The sequence below is a fragment of the Hyla sarda genome, chromosome 2 (assembly GCF_029499605.1).
Source record: "Hyla sarda isolate aHylSar1 chromosome 2, aHylSar1.hap1, whole genome shotgun sequence".
Lineage (NCBI taxonomy): Eukaryota > Metazoa > Chordata > Amphibia > Anura > Hylidae > Hyla > Hyla sarda.
In genome coordinates this window covers 302,905,076-302,928,828 of record NC_079190.1, presented here as the reverse complement: position 1 = coordinate 302,928,828, position 23,753 = coordinate 302,905,076, and the positions used below count along the sequence as shown (strand labels likewise).

Below are 23,753 nucleotides of genomic sequence, written 5' to 3'. Positions count from 1 at the left end.
GGCTGCTGCAGACATTAGGTGTATGAGGCCACTGCTTGTGAGCTATGACAGGAATGAAAGAAGCTAGCGGGGTCGGAGGCGAGGATGCGTCAGGTGCTTGGAGCAGACATGCGTGCCTGCGCAGGGCACAGTCTGCTCCCAGCAGCCCCTAATCTTTCCGGTCTGGTGCTGACTAAAAGGGGACAAGCCAGCATGAAAACTATTTACAGAAAAGGGCAGGCAGCGATGGGCCTCCCGCTCAGGTCCGGGTCCTTGGATGATGCCCGAGGGCCATCCTGTCGGCTGGCCTGCAGTAGTGCATATAGTGTAGTGCTATGGGGCCCGGTCGCAGTTGCGACCTCTATAGCTACGCCACTGATTCCCCCCCCCCTTGCCTGCTGCCCAGGCATCTTCTCATCTTCTAGCGCTTTCACAGTTGTATATAGATGCACTGCAGGGGTCAGACATATATCCATATGCCTGGCCCCCACAGCGCTTCTATAATCTTATGTTTTCGCAGCGCTATGAATGAAAAGTATTCTATCAGCAGCGCAAAAGGGCTGGACAATTCCGGACCTGGACAATTCCGCTGCTGTTAGAATACCTTTCATTTATAGCACTGCGGAGGCATATGATTATAGAAGCGCTGTGGGGGCCAGACATATAGCGTTATCTGGCCCCCACAGTGCTTCTATGTACAATTGCCGCCGCAGCGCTATGAATGACAAGTATTCTTTCAGCAGGGCATCGGGCCGGACGGCTTCCCGGCCCAAAGCACTGCTAAGAAAATACTTTTTATTCATAACACTGCGGGGAATACTATATATACACATGCACTGCAGTGGACAATACCTATATAAATGCGCTGCGGGGGCATATGATTGCGCTGCGGGGGACAATACCTATATAAATGCGCTGCGGGGGGCAAGACTTATAGCACAGCAGGGGGGGCAAGATATCCTATATATCTTTCCCCACCGCAATGCTTCTATTTGAAAACCCCACTGGGAATTTTGAAAATGAAAGTAAAATACATCGTATATCGCAGGGGAGTGGACCATGATGGGGGTTGTAGTACAAATACTAATGTAGCCTCTCCAGCCACCGGCAGAGTCCCACAGCCGGGGAATTACTACTTCCATCATGGAAACAAGTCTGTTCCATGATGGGAGTAGTAGTAGTCCCTCAGCACTGCAGGAGTCTGCTGATGTCCTCTCTTCTGAGCATGCTCAGAAGTAATAAGGGATATTATAAACCAGGTGCAAACAGATGACATAAAGGCTCATCCGTTTGCCATGGATGTCAGTCTGTGCTCATTTCTTATAATAAATAGGCTGTTGGTAGAAAGGCTAAAATCATTTTGAGTGCTTAACTAATACATTATAGATATTTTTCACTGCACATGTTCAGAATAAAACTTTGTTATATCTTGCATATTATAATATACTGTGCATTGTATGATCATATAACATCAAAACCATATTTTGACATGGTCTACTATGTTTAGCAGTACAGATCACCATATGCTGAAAGGACTGTTGTGTACTAAGTCAGTAGGAAATGGTGTGCAAAAAGGATGTAGAAGCCTGGGTGAGGGGAAGGGTCACAGAGTTTGCAAGGAATGCACTGAACACTCTCCTCCCGCCATCACTCACATTCCAGCAGCCTGCTGTGACGTCATCTGAGTCACAGGAAGTAGGATAACAGGAAGGGGGATGGTGTGGAGCTTTAAATCACGAATAAAAAAATCCTGTCACAGTGCGGACAGATGAAAGACGGTAAATGATAGTATATTTAACTCTATATCTGAGACAGCTTTTAGTGATTTGTATCTGTATGCATGTCACAGCTAAAGCTAGTGAGTGTGTATGCCTGGTTTGTGTACAGCAGTCAAGAATGACAGCAGAGTACGGTACTGCATCTGTTTATATGCATCAGATAATGCTGGTAGTAGATGATAATGTATATAACCATTGTATAAATCAGTCACATTTAGTTTTCGACCAGTTTGTTATTGAAGTGAAATGTGTAGTGTTTTTTTTTTTCTTTTTATATAGACAGGCTAGCAACATAATGAATATTCCTTGTCAGTACACGTGTTATACAGTACATCTGATACTTGTATTTAGTCATAATAGTTTCTGATGACAGCATTGTGCCACAGCTAAACTGAAATTCAAGTTATCTTTAACAGTATTGGGTTAAATTTGTTAGTTTCCTGTGCAACTACAGTATTGTGGATGATGATGATTAAACATCATCCTGTCATCACTGTCATGCCTCCTGAACCACCAGGGATCCCAGTGGCTCCCAGTTGCTTCTGTCTGCCCTGCCGACCTTGGGGGATGTTTATCAATGTTTGCTTGTGTATTCCTTTTTTTTTAGTTATTCTTTTTCTTATAATTTTTTTTGCTTATGTGCGACTTATTTATCAACTGGTTTCAGCCTGTTTCTTTCAAAATTTCTTTCACGTAAGCATATACAGTGAACCCCCCCCGACCTACGATGGCCCCAACATACGATAATTTCAACATACGATGGCCTCTCAGAGGCAGCATCAACATACGAAGCTTTGGTATGTCGGGGCCATCGCATAAACGGCTATCGGCCAGCGCAGACTGCTTCAGCTGCCACCGGATAGCCGTTTACGGTGCCCCGTGTGGTCTGCTGACGATCACTTACCTGTCCTCGGGGTTCCGGAAAGGTCCTCTTCGGGATCCGCTGCATTGCCGGCGCTCTCCTTCGTCATCATGTTGTCGCGCACGCCGTCCCGTCATCCAATAGGAGTGGCGTGTGTAGAGACGTGATGGCGGTGACGGAGAGTGAGGATCCCGGGGAAGCAGAGACCTTCCCGGAACATCGGGGACGCGGCAACAGCGATGGAGGGCGACATCCAGGGCAGCGGTGACGGTCCGGAGCGTCGGGGACACGTGAGTATAACCTCCAATACCAGTGGTCTTCAACCTGCAGACCTCCAGATGTTGCAAAACTACAACTCCCGCAGGTTGTAGACCACTGTCCTATACTTTACATTGCACAGATCCCTCAACATACGATGGTTTCAACAAACGATGGTTCATTTGGAACGGATTACCATCGTATGTTGAGGGACCACTGTGTGTGTGTGTGTGTGTGTATATATATATATATATATATATATATATATATATATATATATATATATATATATATATTTTTTATATATAATATATATATATATTTTTTTTTTCTGCTTTTGGTAGTGGCTTTTTCTGTTCTATGTCTGAGCTGGAGTAAATTTAGTAGTTTTTTCTACTCTCTGACGGTTGCAAGTTAAAAATCACTTTTTGATTTGGTAAGCAATTTTCTTTCTTTTTTTTTTTTTTTGCTTAGGGCACTGCACAATCAAAAAGTCACACAAATAATAGAGTAGTGACACATACGACTTTTTTGCGACAATTTTAAGCAAAAAAAACAAACAAACTACTAAATGCTTTGATAAATGTCCCCCCTTAATCTCTGATAGATAGATCTCTGCCTACTCGCTTTATACCGAAAGGTTATGGGGGAGATTCATTATGTCTCTGGTAAGTACTGTATTTATCGGCGTATAACACGCACTTTTTAGGCAAAATTTTTTAGCCTAAAGTCTATGTGCGTGTTATACGCCAATACACCCCCAGGAAAGGCAGGGGGAGAGAGGCCGTCGCTGCCCGCTTCTCTCCCCCTGCCTTTCCTGGGGTCTAGAGCCCTTCTGCCGGCCCTTCTCTCCCCCTGGCTATCGGCGCCGCTGCACGTTCTGTCCCCCTGACTATCGGTGCCGGCGCCGATAGCCAGGGGGAGAGAAGCGGTGCCGACAGCCAGGGGGAGAGAAGGGGCAGCGGCACCCATTGCCGGCGCCGCTGCCCCGTTGCCTCCCCCCATCCCCGGTGGCATAATTACCGGTTGCCGGGGTCGGGTCCGCGCTGCTGCAGGCCTCCGGCGTGTGTCCCCTGCGTCGTTGCTATGCGCTGCACGGCGCGGCGCATGACGTCAGTGCGCCGCGCCGTGCATAGCAACGACGCAGGGGACGCACGCCGGAGGCCTCCAGCAGCGCGGACCCGACCCCGGCAACAGGTAATTATGGCACCGGGGATGGGGGGGAGGCAACGGGGCAGTGGCGCCGGCAATCGGTGCCACTGCCCCTTCTCTCCCCCTGGCTATCGGCGCCGACAATGGGGTGCTGGCACCGATAGTCAGGGGGACGGAACTGGCAGCGGCGCCGATAGCCAGGGGGAGAGAAGGGCCGGCAGCAGGGCTCTAGACCCCAGGAAAGGCAGGGGAGAGAAGCGGGAAGCGACGGCCTCTCTCCCCCTGCCTTTCCTGGGGGTGTATCGGGGTATACACGCGCACACACGCACCCTCATTTTACCATGGATATTTGGGTAAAAAACTTTTTTTTACCCAAATATCCTTGGTAAAATGAGGGTGCGTGTTATAGGCCGGTGCGTGGTATACCCCGATAAATACGGTAATTTTTTTTAGTCATTTTATTTTATTTTTTTCCTTATGTGCACAAAATTTTATATAAAAAAAAAAAAAAGTTGCACATCTTTTATAAATTTTACGCACAACAAACAAACAATAAATCAGTTCAGAATGCCATTTTGTATTATTCGTCCTCTTCTCTGCTGCGAATTTTCTACACAAAAAGTGCTTTCCAAAGGCAGTTTTGTAAGTCAGGTCTGGGAAAAGAGAGTTTGCACTATTTGCCTTACACTTGTAACCCCTTAAAGGGGTACTCCCGTGGAAATTATTTTTTTTTTTAAATCAACTGGTGCCAGAAAGTTAAACAGATTTGTAAATCGCTTCTTTTAAAAAATCTTAATCCTTCCAGTACTTTTTAGGGGCTGTATACTAAAGAGAAATCCAAAAAGAAATGCATTTCCTGTGATGTCCTGACCACAGTGCTCTCTGCTGTCCATTTTAGGAACTGTCCAGAGAAGCAAATGTTTGCTATAGGGATTTTCTCCAGTTCCTAAAATGGACAGCAGAGGTCAGCAGAGAGCACTGTGGTCAGGACATCACAGGAAATGCATTTCTTTTTGGATTTCTCTTTAGTATACAGCCCCTAAAAGGTACTGGAAGGATTAAGATTTTTTTAATAGAAGTGACTTACAAATCGGTTTAACTTTCTGGCACCAGTTGATTTAAAAAAAAAAAAAAAAAAAAAAGTTTTCCACGGGAGTACCCCTTTAAGGACTGAGCCCTTTTTCACCTTAAAGACTAAGCCCTTTTTTGCAATTCTGACCACTATCACTTCAAGCATTAATAACTCTGAGATGCTTTTACCGATTATTCTGATTCCGAGATTGTTTTTTCGTGACATATTCTACTTTAACACAGTGGTAAATTTTCGTTGTTACGTGCATCCTTTCTTGGTGAAAAATCCCCAAATTTCATGAAAATTTAGCATTTTTCTAACTTTGAAACTCTCTGCTTGTAAGGAAAATGGATATTTCAAATACATTTTATATTGATTCACAAATATAATATGTCTACTTTATGTTTGCATCATAAAGTTGACATGTTTTTGCTTTTGAAAGACATCAGAGGGCTTCAAAGTTCAGCAGCAATTTTCAAAATCTGAATTTTTCAGGGACCAGTTCAGTTTAGAAGTGGATTTCAGGGGTAAATACCCCATAAATGACCCCATTATAAAAATTGCACCTCCCCCCAAAGTATTCAAAATGACATTCAGAAAGTGTGTTAACCCTTTAGGTGTTTCATATGAATAGCAGCAAAATGAAGGAGAAAATTCAAAATCTTCATTTTGTTCTTGTAGACTGAGTTTTTGAAAATGTACTAGGGGTAAAAGCCCCCCAAAATTTGTAACCCAATTTCTCTCGAGTAAGGAAATACCTCATAGGTGGATGTCAAGTGCTGTGTGGGTGAACTACAAGGCTCAGAAGGGAAGGAGCGACAATGGGATTTTGGAGAGTTTGTTTTTCTGAAATGGTTTTTGGGGGGCATGTCACATTTAGGAAGCCCCTATGTTGCCAGAATAGCAAAAAAAAACAACATGGCATACTATTTTGGAAACTACATCCCGCAAGGAACGTAACAAGGGGTCCAGTGAGCTTTAACACTCCACAGATGTTTGACGACTTTTTGTTAAGAGTCGGATGTGTAAATGAAAATTTTTTTTTTCACTAAAATGCTGGTTTTCCCCCAAATTGTACATTTTTGCAAGGGGTTATAGGAGAAAATGCCACCCAAAATTTGTAACCCCATCTCTTCTGAGTATGGAAATACCCCATATGTGGACATCAAGTGCACTGCTGGCGCACTATAATGCTCAGAAGAGAAGAAGTCACATTTGGCTTTTGGAAAGCAAATTTTGCTGAAATGGTTTTTGGGGGGCATGTCGCATTTAGGAAGCCCCTGTGGTGCTAGAACAGAAAAAAAAAAAAACACATGGCACTCTATTTTGGAAACTAAAATGAAAATGAAAAATTTGATTTTTTTTCACTAAAATGCTGATGTTACCCCAAATTTTTCATTTTCACAAGGGGTAATTGGAGAAAAAGCCTCCCAAAATGTGTAACCCCATTTCTTCTGAGTATGGAGATACCCCATATTTGGATGTAAATTGCTCTGCGGGTGAACTATAATGCTCAGAAGAGAAGGAGCGCCATTGAGCGTTTGGTGAGAGAATTTGGTTGGAATAGAAGTCGGGGGCCATGTGCGTTTACAAAGCCCCCCGTGATGCCAGAACAGTGGACCCCCCCCCCCACGTGTCCCCATTTTGGAAACTACACCCCTCACAGAATTTAATAAGGGGTGCAGTGAACATTTACACCCCACTGGCGTTTGACAGATCTTTGGAACAGTGGGCTGTGCAAATGAAAATTAAAATTTTTCATTTTCACGGACCACTGTTCCAAAAATCTGTCAGACACCTGTGGGGCGCAAATGCTCACTGTACCCCTAATTACATTACGTGAGGGATGTAGTTTCCAAAATGGGGTCACATGTGGGGGAGTCCACTGTTCTGGCACTATAGGGGCTTTGTAAACACACATGGTCTTCAATTTCGGACACATTCTCTCTCCAAAATCCCAATGGCGCTCCTTCTCTTCTGAGCATTGTAGTTTGCCCACAGAGCACTTTACATCCACATATGAGGTATGTTCTCACTCAGAAAAAATGGGGTTACAAATTTTGGGAGGCTTTTTTCCTATTCTCCCTTGTGAAAATGAAAAATTTTTTTTTTCATTTTCACATCCACCTTTAACAAAAATTTGTCAAACACCTGTGGGGTGTTAAGGCTCACTATACCCCTTGTTACGTTCCGTGAGGGGTGTAGTTTCCAAAATTTGGTCACATGTGGGTATTTATTTTTTTGTGTTTATGTCAGAACCGCTGTAAAATCAGCCACCCCTGTGCAAATCACCAATTTAGACCTCAAATGTACATAGTGCACTCTCACTCCGGAGCCTTGTTGTGCGTCCGCAGAACATTTTATGCCCACATATGGGGTTTTTCCGTAATCAGGAGAAATTGAGTTACAATTCTTGGGGGTCTTTTTTTTCCTTTTACCGCTTGTGAAAATTAAAAGTATGGGGCAACACCAGCATGTTAGTGTAAAATTATTATTATTATTATTTTTTTTAACACTAACAGGCTGGTGTAGCCCCCAACTTTACCTTTTCATAAGGGGTAAAAGAAGAAAAAGCCCCCAAAATTTCTCCCGAGTACGGAGATACCCCATATGTAGCCCTAAACTGTTGCCTTGAAATACGACAGGGCTCCAAAGCGAGAGAGCTCCATGCGAGTTTAAGGCCTAAATTGGGTATTTGAATCCGCCATAAAAATACCCCACGGCAGTCTTTCCCAAACAGGGTGTCTCCAGCTGTTGCCAAACTCATAGCATGCCTGGACAGTCAGAGGCTGTCCGGCAATACTGGGAGTTGTTGTTTTTCAACAGCTGGAGGCTCTGTTTTGGAAACTGTTCCGTACAAGGCATTTTTTTTTTATTGGGGGGGGGGGAGGACTCTGTAGGGGTATGTGTATATGTAGTGTTTTACTTTTTATTTGGTGTAGGTGTGGTGTAGTGTAGTGTTTTTAGGGTACATTCACATGGGTGGGGGTTTACAGTCAGTTTGAGCTGGGAGTTTCAGCTGCAACTGAAAATTTGCAGCATCTCAAACTTGCAGCAGAAAACTTGCTGTAAACCCACCCGTGCCTACCCTGTACATTCACATGGGAGGAGGGGGCAAACCTCCAGCTGTTGCAAAACTACAACTCCCAGCATGACAGATCATACATGTTGGGAGTTGTAGTTATGCAACAGCTGGAGGCACACTGGTTGCGAAACATTGAGTTAGGTAACAAACTCTGTTTCACCACCAATGTGTCTCCAGCTGTTGCAAAACTGCAACAATCAGCATGCATTGACAGTCGAAGGGCATGCTGAGAGTTGTAGTTTTGCAACAGCTGGAGGCACACTGCTACAACTCCCAGCATGCCCTTTGGTAGTCTGTGCATGCTGGGAGTTGTAATTATGCAACAGGTGAATGCACACTTTTTCATAGCAAAAATGTGCCTCCAACTGTTGCATAACTACAACCCCCAGCATGCACAGACTACCAAAGGGCATGCTGGGAGTTGTATTTGGAACTCCAGTTGTTGAAAAACAACTCCCAGCATGCCCTTTGGCTGTGCATGCTGCAAGTTGTTGCTAAGCAACAGTAGGAGGTGAACAGACCTCACCTCCTGCTGTATCCTGCCGCCGAGAGCGATCCTGCTGCTCCTGAGACGCGGTGATCAAGGAAAGCTGCGCTGCAAATGTACGGACTGTGCGTTAAGAACTTCTTAGCAGAGCCGTACATTTACGGTGCTCGTCCTTAAGGGGGTAAACAGTAAAGTACTTAGGTGTACATGCAACATTTTATGCACCAAATGTAAGCCAAAAAAACCTTCTAAATAGCTTTAAAAATCTCCCACTATGTTCACATGGAATATTCCTTTTTGTTTTCAATTGGACAGAATTTCCATGGCAGCAATTCCAGCATCCGCAGAAGAATTCGACATGTCTAATCTTTCTGCAGATTCTGCTCAGAAATGCACTGCCGTCTATGAGAAGGCGCATTTCTGTTTAAACTGTTTAATTTGCAACATTTCAGAGCTGATGTTCTAATTTGAGAAATAAAAGCAGTGCTGTGATTGGTTGCTATGAGCGATTTCTGGCAGTTTATTTCATTTTGCTTCATGGGCCTTCTGGTTTACTTTATTCATTGCCCCAGTGTATGGGTACGGTGTCCATTTTAGGACATCATCAGTCGTACCTCCATCCTCTGTCAGGCAAAACAGCATCCCGCCTCTTCCTTTGGACCAATCGTCGTCAGCCTCAACTCCTTCCTCCGCCAGGCGAAATGGCGTCCCGCTTCCTCCCTCACACCAATCGCTGTCATCCTTCAGCAACAACCCCCTCATCCGAAAGTCCCTTATCCAAAACGCCGTCATGCCTCAGTCGATTCTCCCTCAGACGCAACTTCCTGCCCCATAGCAGAGCCGATGCTGCACAGCACTGTATAGCAGAGCCGACATTGAGTAGCACGTACAGCAGAACCCGTATAGCAGAGAGCCGACGCTGACTCTGCTCTGCTACATGGCAGGAATGTTTTTCGTCTGAGAGATGACAGAGTTTTGGATTAGAGACTTTAGGATGACAAAGGAGGGAGGATGGAGTTGCGGCTGACGCCTGACGGAGATTGGTCCGAGGGAGGAGGCGGGACGCTGTTTTGCCTGACGGAGGTACGGCTGACGATTATTACAGATACCCTTTTAGTAGTGTGTTGCACCTCCCTTGGCATCTAGATGCAAAGAATAGATTTTCGCAGTTATCTCAAATTATAAACAGGTACTGATTCTGAGATGTTTTGCAGGATTAAAGGGGTATTCCATAATTTTTTTTTTTATTTGACTATGCTACAGGGGCTGTAAAGTTAGTGTAGTTCATAATATAGTGTGTGATGGTGGACTCGCAATTCTTCTGTAATTTTCACCCCAATATTTATATTTAACAGCATACAAAATTACTCAGGTCTCGGGATTTCTGAGGTTGCAGTGCAGCTCATACATGACATCACTAGTCAGGTGTGCAAAGGAAGCCTGTCCTGCTTTAATGGGTGAAGCAACCGCTGGGTGGGAGGGAGATCATTCTGCAACTAAGTGTATTTTTGCACCCTGGTTGGAAAACACTGGTCTTCTGAATGGAATGCAGCTCATTTGTGTTTCAATGGGTGGGGTGGCTGATGTGTGGGAGGAAAGAAAGTGACCTCACACTTACAAACTAGGAATGAAGGAATGTGTAGTTTGAAAGAACGAACTCCAACAGGAAATACCCATTTCACAAAAAGATAGCCACATTATGGTAATCTCACAACCATTTGGCCCCATGACAAGCACAGATCCTTCCTAAGCATGTTCATTACTGCCTGCCAGGTACGTACTAAAATCACCTTATGGGGGAAGAACCCTTTTAATACCTAGGGGACCGAGCCCATTTTGACCCTAAGGACCAGAGCATTTTTTTGCACATCTGACCACTGTGATTTTAAGCATTATTAACTCTGGGATGCTGGGAGTTGTAGTTGTGCAACAGCTAGAGGCACACTTGTTGGGATTGGGAAACACTGAGTTAGGTAACAGACTACCGCAGTGTTTCCGCTCCACTGTCTGTTTCCTAACTCGGTGTTTCCCAACCCATGTGCCTCCAGCTGTTATAACTACAACTCCGAGAATGCATGGTCTGTCAGTGCATGCTGAAAGTTATAGTTTTGCAACAGCTGGAGGCACACAGGTTAGGAAACGGACAATGTTTCCCAACCAGTGTGCCTCCAGTTGTTGCAATACTACAATTCCCAGACAGCTGAAGGGCATGTTGGGAGTTGTAGTCATGCAACAACTGGGGGAGAACATGTTGGAGACCATTGTGTAGTTGTCTCCAAACTGTAGCCCTCCAGATGTTGACTTCAACTCCAATCATGCCCAGACTGTCCAGACATGCTGGGAGTTGTAGTTTGGCAACATATGAATGGCCATATGTTGCCAAACTACAACTCCCAGCATGCCTGGACAGTCTCGTCATTCTTTGAATTGACATCTGGAGCACTACAGTTCGGACACCACTGTATAGTGGTCTCCAAACTGTGCCCTTCCAGATGTTGCAATACTACAACTCCCAGCATGCTGAGACTGTCCAGACATGCTGGGAGTTGTAGTTCTGCAACTCTCAGCATGCCTGGACTGTCTGGGCATGTTGAGAGTTGTAGTTTTGCAACATCTGGAAGGACAGTGATCTCCAAACTGTGGTCCTCCCAGATGCTGCAAAACTACAACTCCCAGCATGCCCAGAGAGCTAAAGGCTGTCTGGGCATGCTGGGAGTTGTAGTTTTGAAACTCCTAGATACAGCAGTGAAGATCACTTTACAGCGACCTTCACATCTTTATCTGACACCGCCGCCGCAACTTGCCTGCCGCCTCCCGTCAGCCGCCGATCTTGGTCCCTAGTCCCCGTGCCGAGATCGGAGGTAACTGCCGCCGGTCCCCGCCGCACCATCGCCACCATCTTTCACCCCTTCTGCCTCGACATCTAGGGGCGGGCAGAGCCAGGGAAATTTACTTTCACCCCCGCCCCTGCCCTGCGATTTGCCAGTCAGTCCTGATGGCCAATCGCAGGGGATTGGAGGAGTTGGCCCCCCTGCCACCTCGTTCCTATTCTTCAGGATGATCATCCCTATTTTATGGGCTATCAGCCCGGAATCGCCGCAAATCGCCGATCTAAATTGAGGACCCCCCCGGCATTTGCACAGATGCCTGTTGATGTCGGCTAGCGGCGGGGATCGAAATGCCTACACCCTTGGTCCTTAAGTACCAGGGTGCAAGGGCGTATCCATTTGTCCGTGGTTCCCAACAGGTTAAAGGAGATCTGCTGCCCTTGACACTTATCCCATATCTGCAGGGTAGGGGATAAGTGTCTGACTGTGGGGGTAAGTTAAAGGGGTATTCCAGGAAAAAACTTTTTTTTATATATCAACTGGCTCCAGAAAGTTAAACAGATTTGTAAATTACTTCTATTAAAAAATCTTAATCCTTCCAGTACTTATGAGCTTCTGAAGTTAAGGTTGTTCTTTTCTATCTAAGAGTTCTCTGATGACACATGTCTCGGGAAACGCCCAATTTAGAAGAGGTTTGCTATGGGAATTTGCTTCTAAACTGGGCGTTTCCCGAGGCACGTGTCATCAGAGAACTCTTAGACAGAAAAGAACAACCTTAACTTCAGAAGTACTGGAAAGATTAAGATTTTTTAATAAAGTAATTTACAAATCTGTTTAACTTTCTGGTGCTAGTTGATATATAAAAAAAAAGTTTTTTCCTGGATAACCCCTTTAAATACACTGATCTCCTGTACATGGCTCTCCCATGCAGGAGGCATGTTGGCCGTAGCATGATGGCGCAGTCGACATGCCCCCTCTATGTATCTCTATGGGAGAGGCGGCGATGCAGCGTTCGCGCAATCCCTGTCTCTCCCATAGAGCTGTATGGAGGGGCCGTGTCGTCTACCATACTGTGCCGCGGCAATGCAAAGTCCCTGTACGGGAGATCGCGGGTGGTCCCGCCTGTTGGACCCCTCACGATCAGACACTTATCCTCTTTCCTGCAGATAGGGGATAAGTGTCTAAGACTGCAGTACTCCTTTAAGATCTGGGGATTTAAAAGGGCAAGGAAGTAAGGAAAAATGAATCATATTCCTGGAACCAATCCATGACTGTATGACTCTTGTGGCATGGTGCGTTGTTCCGCTGAAAGTGTGCTTCTGCAATAGTGAAAACAGTGGCACATTACGGGTTTATTTATTCTTTCTGCTTGCATCAAATCTTCTATTCATCTGAAGTGATCCCCACAAGTGATTACACTTTTACACTCTTTTGCCCACTGGAGTCTTGCCATTCTATTTTCTGAGACAGCAATGCTAATCATTGCATGTACTTACCTATTGCTTGTCTTTAGAATCAAGCTATGACAGGAAAATTAAGTACAGATGAAGTGTACCTCCGATATTTGTATAGAATTCCTGTCAACTTCGGAACCCGAGACTTACCCTAAGACAGGCGAATTACCTGCAGAATTTCCGCAGCATATTTTGCTACCATTGACTTCAATGGGTCCGAAGGAAAATCTGTCTCCATTGCAATGGTAGAAAAATCTGCTGCAGATTTTCCACAGCAAATATGTTGCAGAAATTCTGCAGGTAATCCGCCCGTGTGAACGTACCTGGGACTTTCAGCAAATAGGTTTCCAGATGTCTTTAGTCTCTTTCTGAGAATTTTTCACAGATAAAGATTCAGAACATTTCTTATCCTCTGCTTTTTCCAAAAAGAGCTTTTTACTGAACTTACCTATTACATCACTGCTTTTCTGGTCTTATTGAGATAGCATCAGCATTTTATATTTAAATGGAAGGACATTAAGGAGTCTTAGAGCGGCCAGGAGGGATCTTATAGGTCAGTGGTCTCCAACCTGTGGACCTCCAGATGTTGCAGGACTACAACTCCTAGCATGCCCAGACAGCCAACGGCTGTCCGGGCATGCTGGGAGTTGTAGTTTTGCAACATCTGGAGGTCCACAGGTTGAAAACTACTGTTATAGGTGATTATTTAATCATGTAGTTCACAGAAAACATGGTGACCCAGGACAACCAACTTTCTGTGACAAATAAACCATGTCATTACTGGTGGTCACATGACCTAGCTGCACTAATGAAATGTATGGATGCAGCTGAGCTGGGGTGAAATACAATGCATATGGAAAGTTTTAAGCTTCTTTAACCCCCCCACACACATCATTCTATATTCAAAACTCCATAAGGGAAAACAGAATGTTAGAAAGTATTTAAACCCTGTATGCAGTATTACAGTAGTTCAATCACCTTTGGCAGCGATTTACAGTAGTCTTAGGAGTGCTCTAATCCTCTCAAGCAAGTCAGCGCTCTGGAATATTTACATAGTTGTCTCTAAGCCACTACTGTACTGTGTTGCCTTGTTGTAAGGCAAATCTTTGGCACAGTTTGAAGTCCAGAGACCACGGAATCACGTTTTTATTAAGAATGTCTCTGCAACTTGTTGTCACTCAACTCTGACGATCCCATCCCTAACCCAGCCCCTGAAAAACTATAAAGAAAGCAGACAGCATTATATTGCCACACCATGCTTCACTGTACAGATAGTATTGGGCAGGTAATGAGCAGTGCCTGGTTTAGGCTTCTTTCTGGTCGCTCTGCCATAAATCTCAGATTGTGGAATGTTTCAGTGATGGTTGATTTTTGGAAAATCTCTCCCATCAGGAAACAGGATCTTTGGAGCTTAGCCGGATTGGCCATACTCTTTCCAGATCTGTGCCTCTGAGCTCTACGGGTAGTTCTTTCTCTCTCATGGTTTTTTTCCCCTGGTGGCCTCAGATCCAGGTGTAGAAACATGTCAAAGATGATAAAGAGAAATGGGAGAGCTAAATTTCAAGGGTCTGAATAATAAGTCTGATATATTTTAGTTTTTATCTTGTTAATAAATTAGCAACATTTCTAAAATTGTCACATTCTCATCATGTGATTGCAGAATGATGGGAACATTTTTCTTTTTATTTTCGAACAAGACTGCAATTAGGGCTGCAGTTAACGATTGTTTCTAAAATCGATTAGTTAGCCAATTATTGGTACGATAAATCCATTAATCAGATAAATACCCAAAACAGGATTAGGGGATCAGGGAAAGGTTAACAGGAGGGTGGGACTAAGTGGGAACCGCATTGTGAAGAGTTCTTGTATTGCATTATTGTTTTGTTCTTTCTATGTTTTCTGCCCTCGTGACCTTTGTATAGTGTACAGGTTTTGATGGCTTTGCCTAGTGCCTTAGTTCTTTCCTGGACAGAGTAGTATAAGTGTCGTCTGTGGGTGTGTGTGAAGTCCCCCCCTTTCTTCTTTCCCTTCTCCGTAGCCATGCACTTGATCTCCTGGAATGTCAAGGGCTTCCTTTCACCTAATAAGCAAATCCAAATTTTCCGTCACTTAAAAAGGCTTCATCCCAATGTTGTTATGCTTCAGGAAACTCACCTGGCCTCAGAGGACCTTGCCCACAGATCTAAACTTTGGGTAGATGAAGTTATTGGGGCCCCAGCGGTGGGGGGTAAAATGAGCACCTTAATCCATATCCACAAAAATTTGGGGGTACAGTTGTTGCTTAAGTGATTGATGGTGAGGGTGCTCCTGCGTTTTGAGGGACATGATTATAGCCTTTACAGCTACTACGCCCCTAATGGGGATAACAAACAGTATTTTCAGTCTTTAGAGACAATGATTCTGGGGGACCCTATCTGCAAGGTGGTGGGAGGAGACATGAATGTTGCAGTTGTCACTGTGGAAGACAGGAAGGGAGGGTCTGTGGACCGGTCGTTTACCCGGCCAAGCGACAAAAATATTTTCTGCATTTCTGGAGTCCTCTGGTCTCCGGGACCCTTGGTGGTTGATACTCAGATAGCGAAGATTGTACTCACTATTCACATAGTCTATGCAGGACTAGGAGGAGTGGCTATCTGTTCACTTCCCCGGACCTACTGGGCTGTGTGGCCGACTCTGAAATTAATACTATGGTGATCTCTGATCATTCCCCCTGACTGACTCCTTCCCAAAAGGTGCTGATTTTCAATGGTGCTTTCGTGCTTACATGGCAAAGGATGATATATTTGTTGAGTTGTGTTGGTGGACGGAGTTCTCGGCATAATAGTGCTCATATTTACAATGCTCCTTTATACTGGCAATCGGCAAAATCTGTGCTCCATGGTTGTCTGATTGTGTACATGTCCACGAAGAAAAAGAAATCCCTCCATGACTTTCAAGAGGCTAGTAAGGCTTTACAATTTGCCTAGACCTCTTTTGTATCACAACCTTCAGCGGCAGCTTGCCAAGTGTGGAAGGCGGCGAAAACTAATTTTGATCTCTGGTCAGAACATAAATGTCTAACTTCCTATTCTAGATTCCGAGCAAAATTTGGCAATAAGCCTGGTCACCTCCTTGCATGACTCGCCAAGGGCCGGAAACTTCCCCAACACTTCCCTGCACTGCGCAATGACTTGGGGACGGTTCACACTGACCCTAGAATAATCAACTCTTTATTTCGTGCTTACTACATGTCCTTGTACTCCTCTTCCTCTGCGCACATGGCATCGGGTAAGGCGTCTCTGGAGTCGGTCCAGTTGTCTATATTGTCCTCTGATCAACGGGCTGTTCTAAATGTGGACTTTACTGAGGATGGAGCACTGGGCCCCTGATGGTGTATTTTATAAGGTGTTGGTCTATCAAATGCCTCCATTAATGTCTTTCTTCAACCATCTCCTGCAGTAAGGTTCCATGCCCTTACACTCTAACAGTGCTGTTATTAACCCCTTAAGGACCAAGCCAATTTTCACTGTAGGACATTTTTTGCACATCTGACCACTGTCACTTTAAACATTAATAACGCTGGGATGCTTTTACCTTTCATTCTGATTCAGAGATTGTTTTTTCGTGACATATTCTACTATATGTTAGTGGTAAAATATGTGTCGATACTTCATCATTTCTTGGTGAAAAATTCCCAAATTTGATGAAATAATTGAAAATTTTGCATTTTTTTTTTTTACTTTGAAGCTCTCTGCTTATAAGGAAAATGAATATTCCAAATAAATTATGTATTGATTCACATATACAATATGTCTACATTATGTTTGCATCATAAAGTTGACATGTTTTTACTTTTGGAAGACATCAGAGGGATTCAAAGTTCAGCAGCAATTTTCCACGAAATTTTCAAAATCAAAATATTTCAGAGACCAGTTCAGTTTAAGTGGATTTGAAGGGCCTTCATATTACAAATACCCCACAAATGACCCCATTATAAAAAACTGCACCCCTCAAAGTATTCAAAATGACATTCAAAAGGTTTAACACTTTAGGTGTTTCACAGGAATAGCAGCAAATTGAACTTTTTTTACACTGGCATGTTCTTGTAGACCCAGTTATTGAATTTTTACAAGGGGTAAAAGGAGAGAAATCTTCCTAAAATGTGTAACTCAATTTCTCTCGAGTAAGAAAATACCTCATATGTGTATGTGTAAGGCGGGCGCAGTAGAGGGCTCAAAAGGGAAGGAGCGACACTGGGATTTTGGAGAGTGAGTTTTTCTGAAATGGTTTTTGGGGGGCATGTGACATTTAGGAAGCCCCTATGGTGCCAGAACAGCAAAAAAAAAAAAAAAAACACATGACATACTATTTTGGAAACTACACCCCTCCAGGGGTGCAGTGAGTCTTAACACCCCACAGGTGTTTGACGACTTTTCGTTAAAGTTGGATGTGAAAATGATTTTTTTTTCCACTAAAATGCTAGTTTTCCCTCAAATTTAACATTTTTACAAGTTATAATAGGACAAAATTACCCCCAAAATTTGTAACCCCATCTCTTCTGAGTATGGAAACACCCCATGTTAAGACGTAAAATGCTTTGCGGGCAAACTAGAATGCTCAGAAGAGGAGTCACATTTAGCGTTTGAAAAGCAAAATTGGCTGAAATGGTTTTTGGGGGGCATATCCCATTTAGGAAGCCCCTATGGTTCCAGGACAGCAAAAAAAACAAAACAAAAAAAAAAACACATGGCATACTATTTTGGAAACTACACCACTCAAGGCACGTAACAAGGAGTCCAGTGAGCCTTAACACCCCACAGGTGTTTGACGACTTTTCGTGAAAGTTGGATGTGTAAATTATTATTTTTTTTTCCCTCAAATACATTTTTTTTGCAAGGGGTAATAGGACAAAATGCCCCCCAAAATTTGAAACCCCATCTCTTCTGAGTATGGAAATACCCCATGTGTGGACGTCAAGTGCTCTGCTGGCGCATTACAATGCTCAGAAGAGAAGGAGTGCCATTGAGCTTTTGGGAAAAAAAAATTTTGGAATGGAAGTCAGGGGCCATGTGCCATGTTTACAAAGCCCCCCCCCGTGGTGCCAGAACAGTGGACCCCCACATTTGACCCTATTTTGGAAACTACACCCCTCACAGAATTTAATAAGGGGTGCAGTGAGTATTTACACCCCACTGGCGTTTGACAGGTCTTTGGAACAGTGGGCTGTGCAAATGAAAAATAAAATTTTTCATTTTCACGGACCACTGTTCCGAAAATCTGTCAGACACCTGTGGGGCGTAAATGCTCACTGTACACCTTATTACATTACGTGAGGGGTGTAGTTTCCAAAATGGGGTCACATGTGGGGGGTCCACTGTTCTATTGTTCTACTGTTTCATTTTTTTTGCATTTGTCAGAACCGCTGTAAAATCTGCCACCCCTGTGCAAATCACCAATTTAGGCCTCAAATGTACATGGTGCGCCCGCAGAGCATGTTACGCCCACATATGGGGTATTTCTGTACTCAGGAGAAATTGCGTTACAAATTATGGGGGTCTTTTTTTTCCTTTTAACGCTTGTGAAAATAAAAAGTATGGGGCAACACCAGCATGTTAGTGTAAAATGTTTTATTTTTTTACACTAACAAGCTGGTGTAGTCCCCAACTTTTCCTTTTCATAAGGAGAAAAAGGAGAAAGCCCCCCAAAATTTGGAGTGCAATTTCTCCCGAATACAGAGATACCCCATATGTGGCCCTAAACTGTTTCCTTGAAATACGACAGGGCTCCGAATTGAGAGAGCGCCATGTGCATTTGAGGACTAAATTAGGGATTGCATAGGGGTATTCTGCGCCAGTGATTCCCAAACAGGGTGCCTCCAGCTGTTGCTAAACTCCCAGCATGCCTGGACAGACAGTTTTTATTGGGGGGGGCAGTGTAAGGGGGTGTATATGTAGTGTTTTACCCTTTATTTTGTGTTAGTGTAGTGTTTTTAGGGTACGTTCGCACTGATGTGTTACGGCGAGTTTCCCGCTAGGAGTTTGCGCTGCAACGAAAAATTTGCCGCAGCCCAAACTTGAAGCAAGAAACTTACTGTAAACCTGCCCGTGTGAATGTGCCCTGTACGTTCACATGGGGGGGGGGGGGACCTCCAGCTGTTTCATAACTACAACTCCCAGCATGTACTGACAGACCGTGCATGCTGGGAGTTGTAGTTTTGCAACAGCTGGAGGCACACTGGTTGGAAAACCTTCAGTTAGGTTCTGTTATCTAACTCAGTATTTTCTAACCAGTGTGCCTCCAGCTGTTGCAAAACTACAACTCCCAGCATGTACTGATCACCAAAGGGCATGCTGGGAGATGCAGTTTTGCAACATCTGGAGGGCTACAGTTTTAGAGAACACTGCAAAGTGATCTCCAAACTGTGACCCTCCAGATGTTGCAAAACTACAAATCCCAGCATGCCCGGACAGCAACCAGCTGTTTGGGCATGCTAGGAGTTGTAGTTTTGCAAGATCTGGAGGGATACAGTTTAGAGACCACTAGATAGTGGTCTCAAACTGTAGCCCCCCAGCTGTTGCAAAACTACATATTCCAGCATGCCCAAACAGCTGTCTGGGCATGCTGGGAGTTGTAGTTTTACAACCTCTGGAGGGCTACAGTTAGAGACCACTATCTAGTGGTCTCAGACTGTACCCTCCAGATGTCTCTAGGCAACTCACCGGCTTCCGTAGGATCCAGCCGCACGACGTCGCCGCCTGCCGATCTCTGTCGCCCGCAGCCTCCGGATCGGTAAGTGGATCTTCGGCGCCGGTCCTTGTCGGGTTTCACCCTTCCTGCCCCGCCTATTGTGGGTGGGCAGGATGGGGAAAACAAAAGTAAACCCCCCCCCCCGCTCCCAATCTGCTATTGGTGGTCGCGTTTAGACCACCAATAGCAGGGATAGGAGGGGTGGCACCCCTGCCACCTCACTCCTATCCCTTCAGGGGGATTGTGGGTGTCATGGACACCCGCGATCCCCCTTCTATTCCTGGTCACCATAGACCCGTAATGACCCGGAATCATGCAAATTGCAAGTGTGAATTCACTTGCGATTTGCCGCGATCGCAGACATGGGGCCTTTGATGACCCCCCTGGGCCTTTGCACGGGATGCCTGCTGAATGATTTCAGCAGGCATCCTGGTCCGATCCCCACACGGGGCGCGGCGGGGGCCGGAATTCTCCATGACGTACGCGTACGTCATGGGTCCTTAAGTACCAGGGTGTCATGACGTACGCGCACGTCAAGGGTCCTTAAGGGGTTAAAGGGGTACTCCGGTGAAAAACTTTTTTTTTTTTTTTTTTAAATCAACTGGTGCCAGAAAGTTAAACAGATTTGTAAATTACTCAGGGGTGTGGAAATTTTATAAAAAAAAACTACTTGTCCACAGGACTAAAATGGAGCAAAATCTACTTGTCCCTTATGATGATCCACTTGTCCGGGCCAATTTTCGCTTTTACGCTCTCGTTTTTTCCTCCTCACCCTATAATAGCCATAACTACCTACTATAAGGATACCTTTTAATTTTTCAATAACATTCTCCGAACCAAAAATATATATATATATAAATATAATAATCGGTGAAGTGAAATTGAAATAGTAAAAGATAATTTAGCAGATTTGGTGGTTTTTCTTTTCTGCGCCATTTACCTTGTGGTTGAGGTAACATGTTAGTTTTATACATTAGGCGCCTGGTTACAGTAATACCAGATTTGTATCGTTTACGTCATGTTTTACTAATTCTGGACTTTTTCAAATTTTTTTATTTGCCATTTTTAACCCCTGTAGCTTTATTTTTTTTCCGCATACCAGGCTGTATGAGGGCTCATTTTTTGCGCCATAATCTGTTTTTTGTATCGGTACCATCTTGGTATTGATCTGACTTTTTAATAGCTTTTTAAAAAAAATTTCTGGGATATTATAAAAATTGCAAATCTGTGGTTTGGTATTTTTTTACATTTACCGTACGGGATACATAATGTTATATTTTCATAGGTTGTACAATTACGCACGAAGCGATACCAAATATGTTTATTTTTATTATGTTTGCATGTTTTTATATAGGAAAAGGGGGTGATTTGAACTTTTAAGATGGAAGGGGTTAATGCAGCGGTCTTCAAACTGTGGCCCTCCAGATGTTGCAAAACTACAACTCCCAGCATGCCCGGACAGCCAACGGCTGTCCTGGCATGCTGGGAATTGTAGTTTTGTAACATCTGGAGGGGCACAGTTTGAAGACCACTAGGTTAATGTGTGTCTTTCAAACTTTTATTAAAACTTTTTTATTTTTTTACACTTTATTAGACTTATGAGGAATCATTAGATTCCTCAGACAGATGAATAGAGTTCTATTGAACTCTATTAATCTGTGTGCTCTGTGATCCATTGATAGAGCCTGGTCCAGCCAGGATCTATCAATGACAGAGCCGGGACAGGAGGAAGCAGAGGTAACCCCTCCGGCTACCTCCATAGTGGATCGCCCCCCTGCGATCGCGCTGCAGGGGGGCGATCCACCCCACTAGCCCACCAGGGAGCATTCACATGTCCCTTAAGACGCCGTTGTCAAAGATCTAAAGGGTTAATAGCCAGCCGCGGCGATCGCTGGATGCTGGCTATTAGCGGCGGCCCCCGGCTACTGAGAACAGCCGGGGGCTGCAGAGTATGGAGCGGGCAGGAATCGGGATCCCGCTCCATACAGACTGCAGAGCGCCGCATGCATCTCCCCGTGCAGACGTGCCTTCTCCCCCCTCAGCTCTCCAAACCCAACCCCCCCCCCCCCCCTCCCAGTGCAAATCCACATCTCGGCCATTCTTTCTCGGTCGCTCTTCATTGGGGGATACTGCTCTTGCAACTAGGAGGCGCTGACACTCGGAAAAAGAAAAGTTAGCTCCTCCCTGGCAGGATATACCCGCCCACCTGCATTGAGGTAACCAGTTCTTTCTAGTGTCACTTTTCAGGTGGGGCGCCAGGAGCATGACGCTGCCCGTTTCCCCCATATGCGGCTAAGGGGCACGGGACATCGATGGATGCACCGTCAACCCCTTCCCGTCAACGGCCAGTGCCTGTAGGTTGCACCCTGGGCCTGGGTCCCCCACTGCCCTTGCTCGCACCGCTATCTGTTGCCTTGTATGATGTAGCGTGGCCATAAGCTGGTTGAAGACGTCTGAGGGTGAGTAAAAGAAGGCAGGTGAGTATTTTACACCCCCCTTCCCCCCCCCCCCTCAGGGTGACGGACTTCCATCTAAAGGGACTCTGTCCTTTATTGGGGTCTTTTATGTGTGGGGGCTGTGTTAGCTGGGACACTGCACCTGCACTGCTGGCCGAATGAGGGGCTCATTGTACGCATGGCTCCGTCTTCCTTCCCCTGTACCAGCGCACGTACTGGGGGTTAAAATGGCGCGGGAGGTCAGGCAGCACGCTTACCGTGGCCTTTATCTTTCCTCCAGCCGCCTCTTACTTTTTTCGGGAGCGGCGCCGCTCGTTCCCTTAGCGGCGTCATTGGCCCCCTGTTTTGCAGCCCGGAGTGAGCTTCTCCTCTCCGGGCTGCCATATCATATTCAGCGGCTCCGCCCCTCGCACATTGGGAGCGGTGCCGCTTGTCCTCCGAGCAGCGCCGTTGGCTCCCTGTTCTGCAACCCGGAGGAAGCTTCTCCTCTCCGGGCTGCCATATCTGATTCAGCTGAGCTTAGCTCCGCCCCTCGCACATTGGGAGTGGCGCCGCTCGTTTCTCCAAGCAGCGCCGTCGGCTCCCTGTTCTGCAGCCGGGAGAGAGCTTTCCTCTCCGGGCTGCCTGTCAGATTTCAGCGGAGCCTAGCTTCGCCCCTCACACATGGGAGCTGCGCCGCTCATTATCCGAGCGGCACCGTTGGCTCCCTGTTCGGCAGCCCGGAGGGAGCTTTCCCTCTCCGGCCTGCCATGTCAGCTTCAGCGGAGTTTAGCTCCGCCCCCTCACATATGGGAGCGGCACCGCTTGTTCTCCGAGCGGTGCCGTCGCTCCCTGTTCTGCAGCCCGGAGGGAGCTTCTCCTCTCCAGGCCACTAGGTTAGTTTTTTTGGCGGAACTTAGCTCCGCCCCTCACATTCTGGAGCGGTGCCGCTCGTTCTCCGAGCTGCGCAGTCTGCTCCCTAATCTGCGGCCGGAGGGAGTTTCTCCTCTCCGGGCTGCCATGTCAGCTTCTGGCGGAGCTTAGCTCCGCCCCTCTCACTGGCAGCGACACCGCTCGTTTTTCTGAGCGACGCCGTCGGCTCCCTGAACTGCGGCCTGGGGGGGAGCTACTCTTCTCCAGGCTGTCTTTTTTTTCCCTAGCCTCGGAGCTAGGCGGCGGTTGGCAGGCGCTTCTAAGCATGCTGCTCTGTGTGGCCACCGCCGCTCCTGAGTCTGCCACTGTGTCGGTGAGGCTTGGGGGAACTCTGTGGAGTTCAGGTCCCCAGCAGTCTCACGGTGGCAATTATGGTAAGGGAGCAGCTCATATCTGGTATTTGCACTCTAAGTTATTGCAGCCTTAGCCTGTCAGCCATATCGGCTATCCAGCAAGTTGCCGTGGCAGCTTTTTGTCTGGAACGTATGATCCTTTGGTGTCTATAGGGGATATCTTCATACATTGTTTTCCCCTACCGCTGGGTGCCATACCTTGACGATGGCTTCGCCTGTCTTTCATCTCACAGCTGCCACCTTAGCGGCTGGCGCTCCGGTACCTCTGCTGGTGCGAGATCCCGAAGGCAGAACCCTTCTCTACTAGAGTTCCATACCAGTCAGTCAGACAATGTTTGCATGGTTTCCTCT

The 23,753-nt window shown here is 45.7% G+C and overlaps 1 protein-coding gene across 1 annotated transcript in view; it reads left to right on the top strand.

Moving 5' to 3' along the window:
* The first annotated feature begins 1,621 nt into the window (after positions 1–1,621).
* The window catches only part of PPARD (peroxisome proliferator activated receptor delta), an 86,104-nt gene continuing 63,972 nt past the window's right edge, over positions 1,622–23,753 (top strand). Inside the window, exon 1 of the mRNA XM_056557604.1 lies at positions 1,622–1,757. Within this exon, the coding sequence (XP_056413579.1) occupies positions 1,748–1,757 (10 nt within the window). The 5' untranslated portion in view covers positions 1,622–1,747. The remainder of the gene's footprint in view (positions 1,758–23,753) is intronic.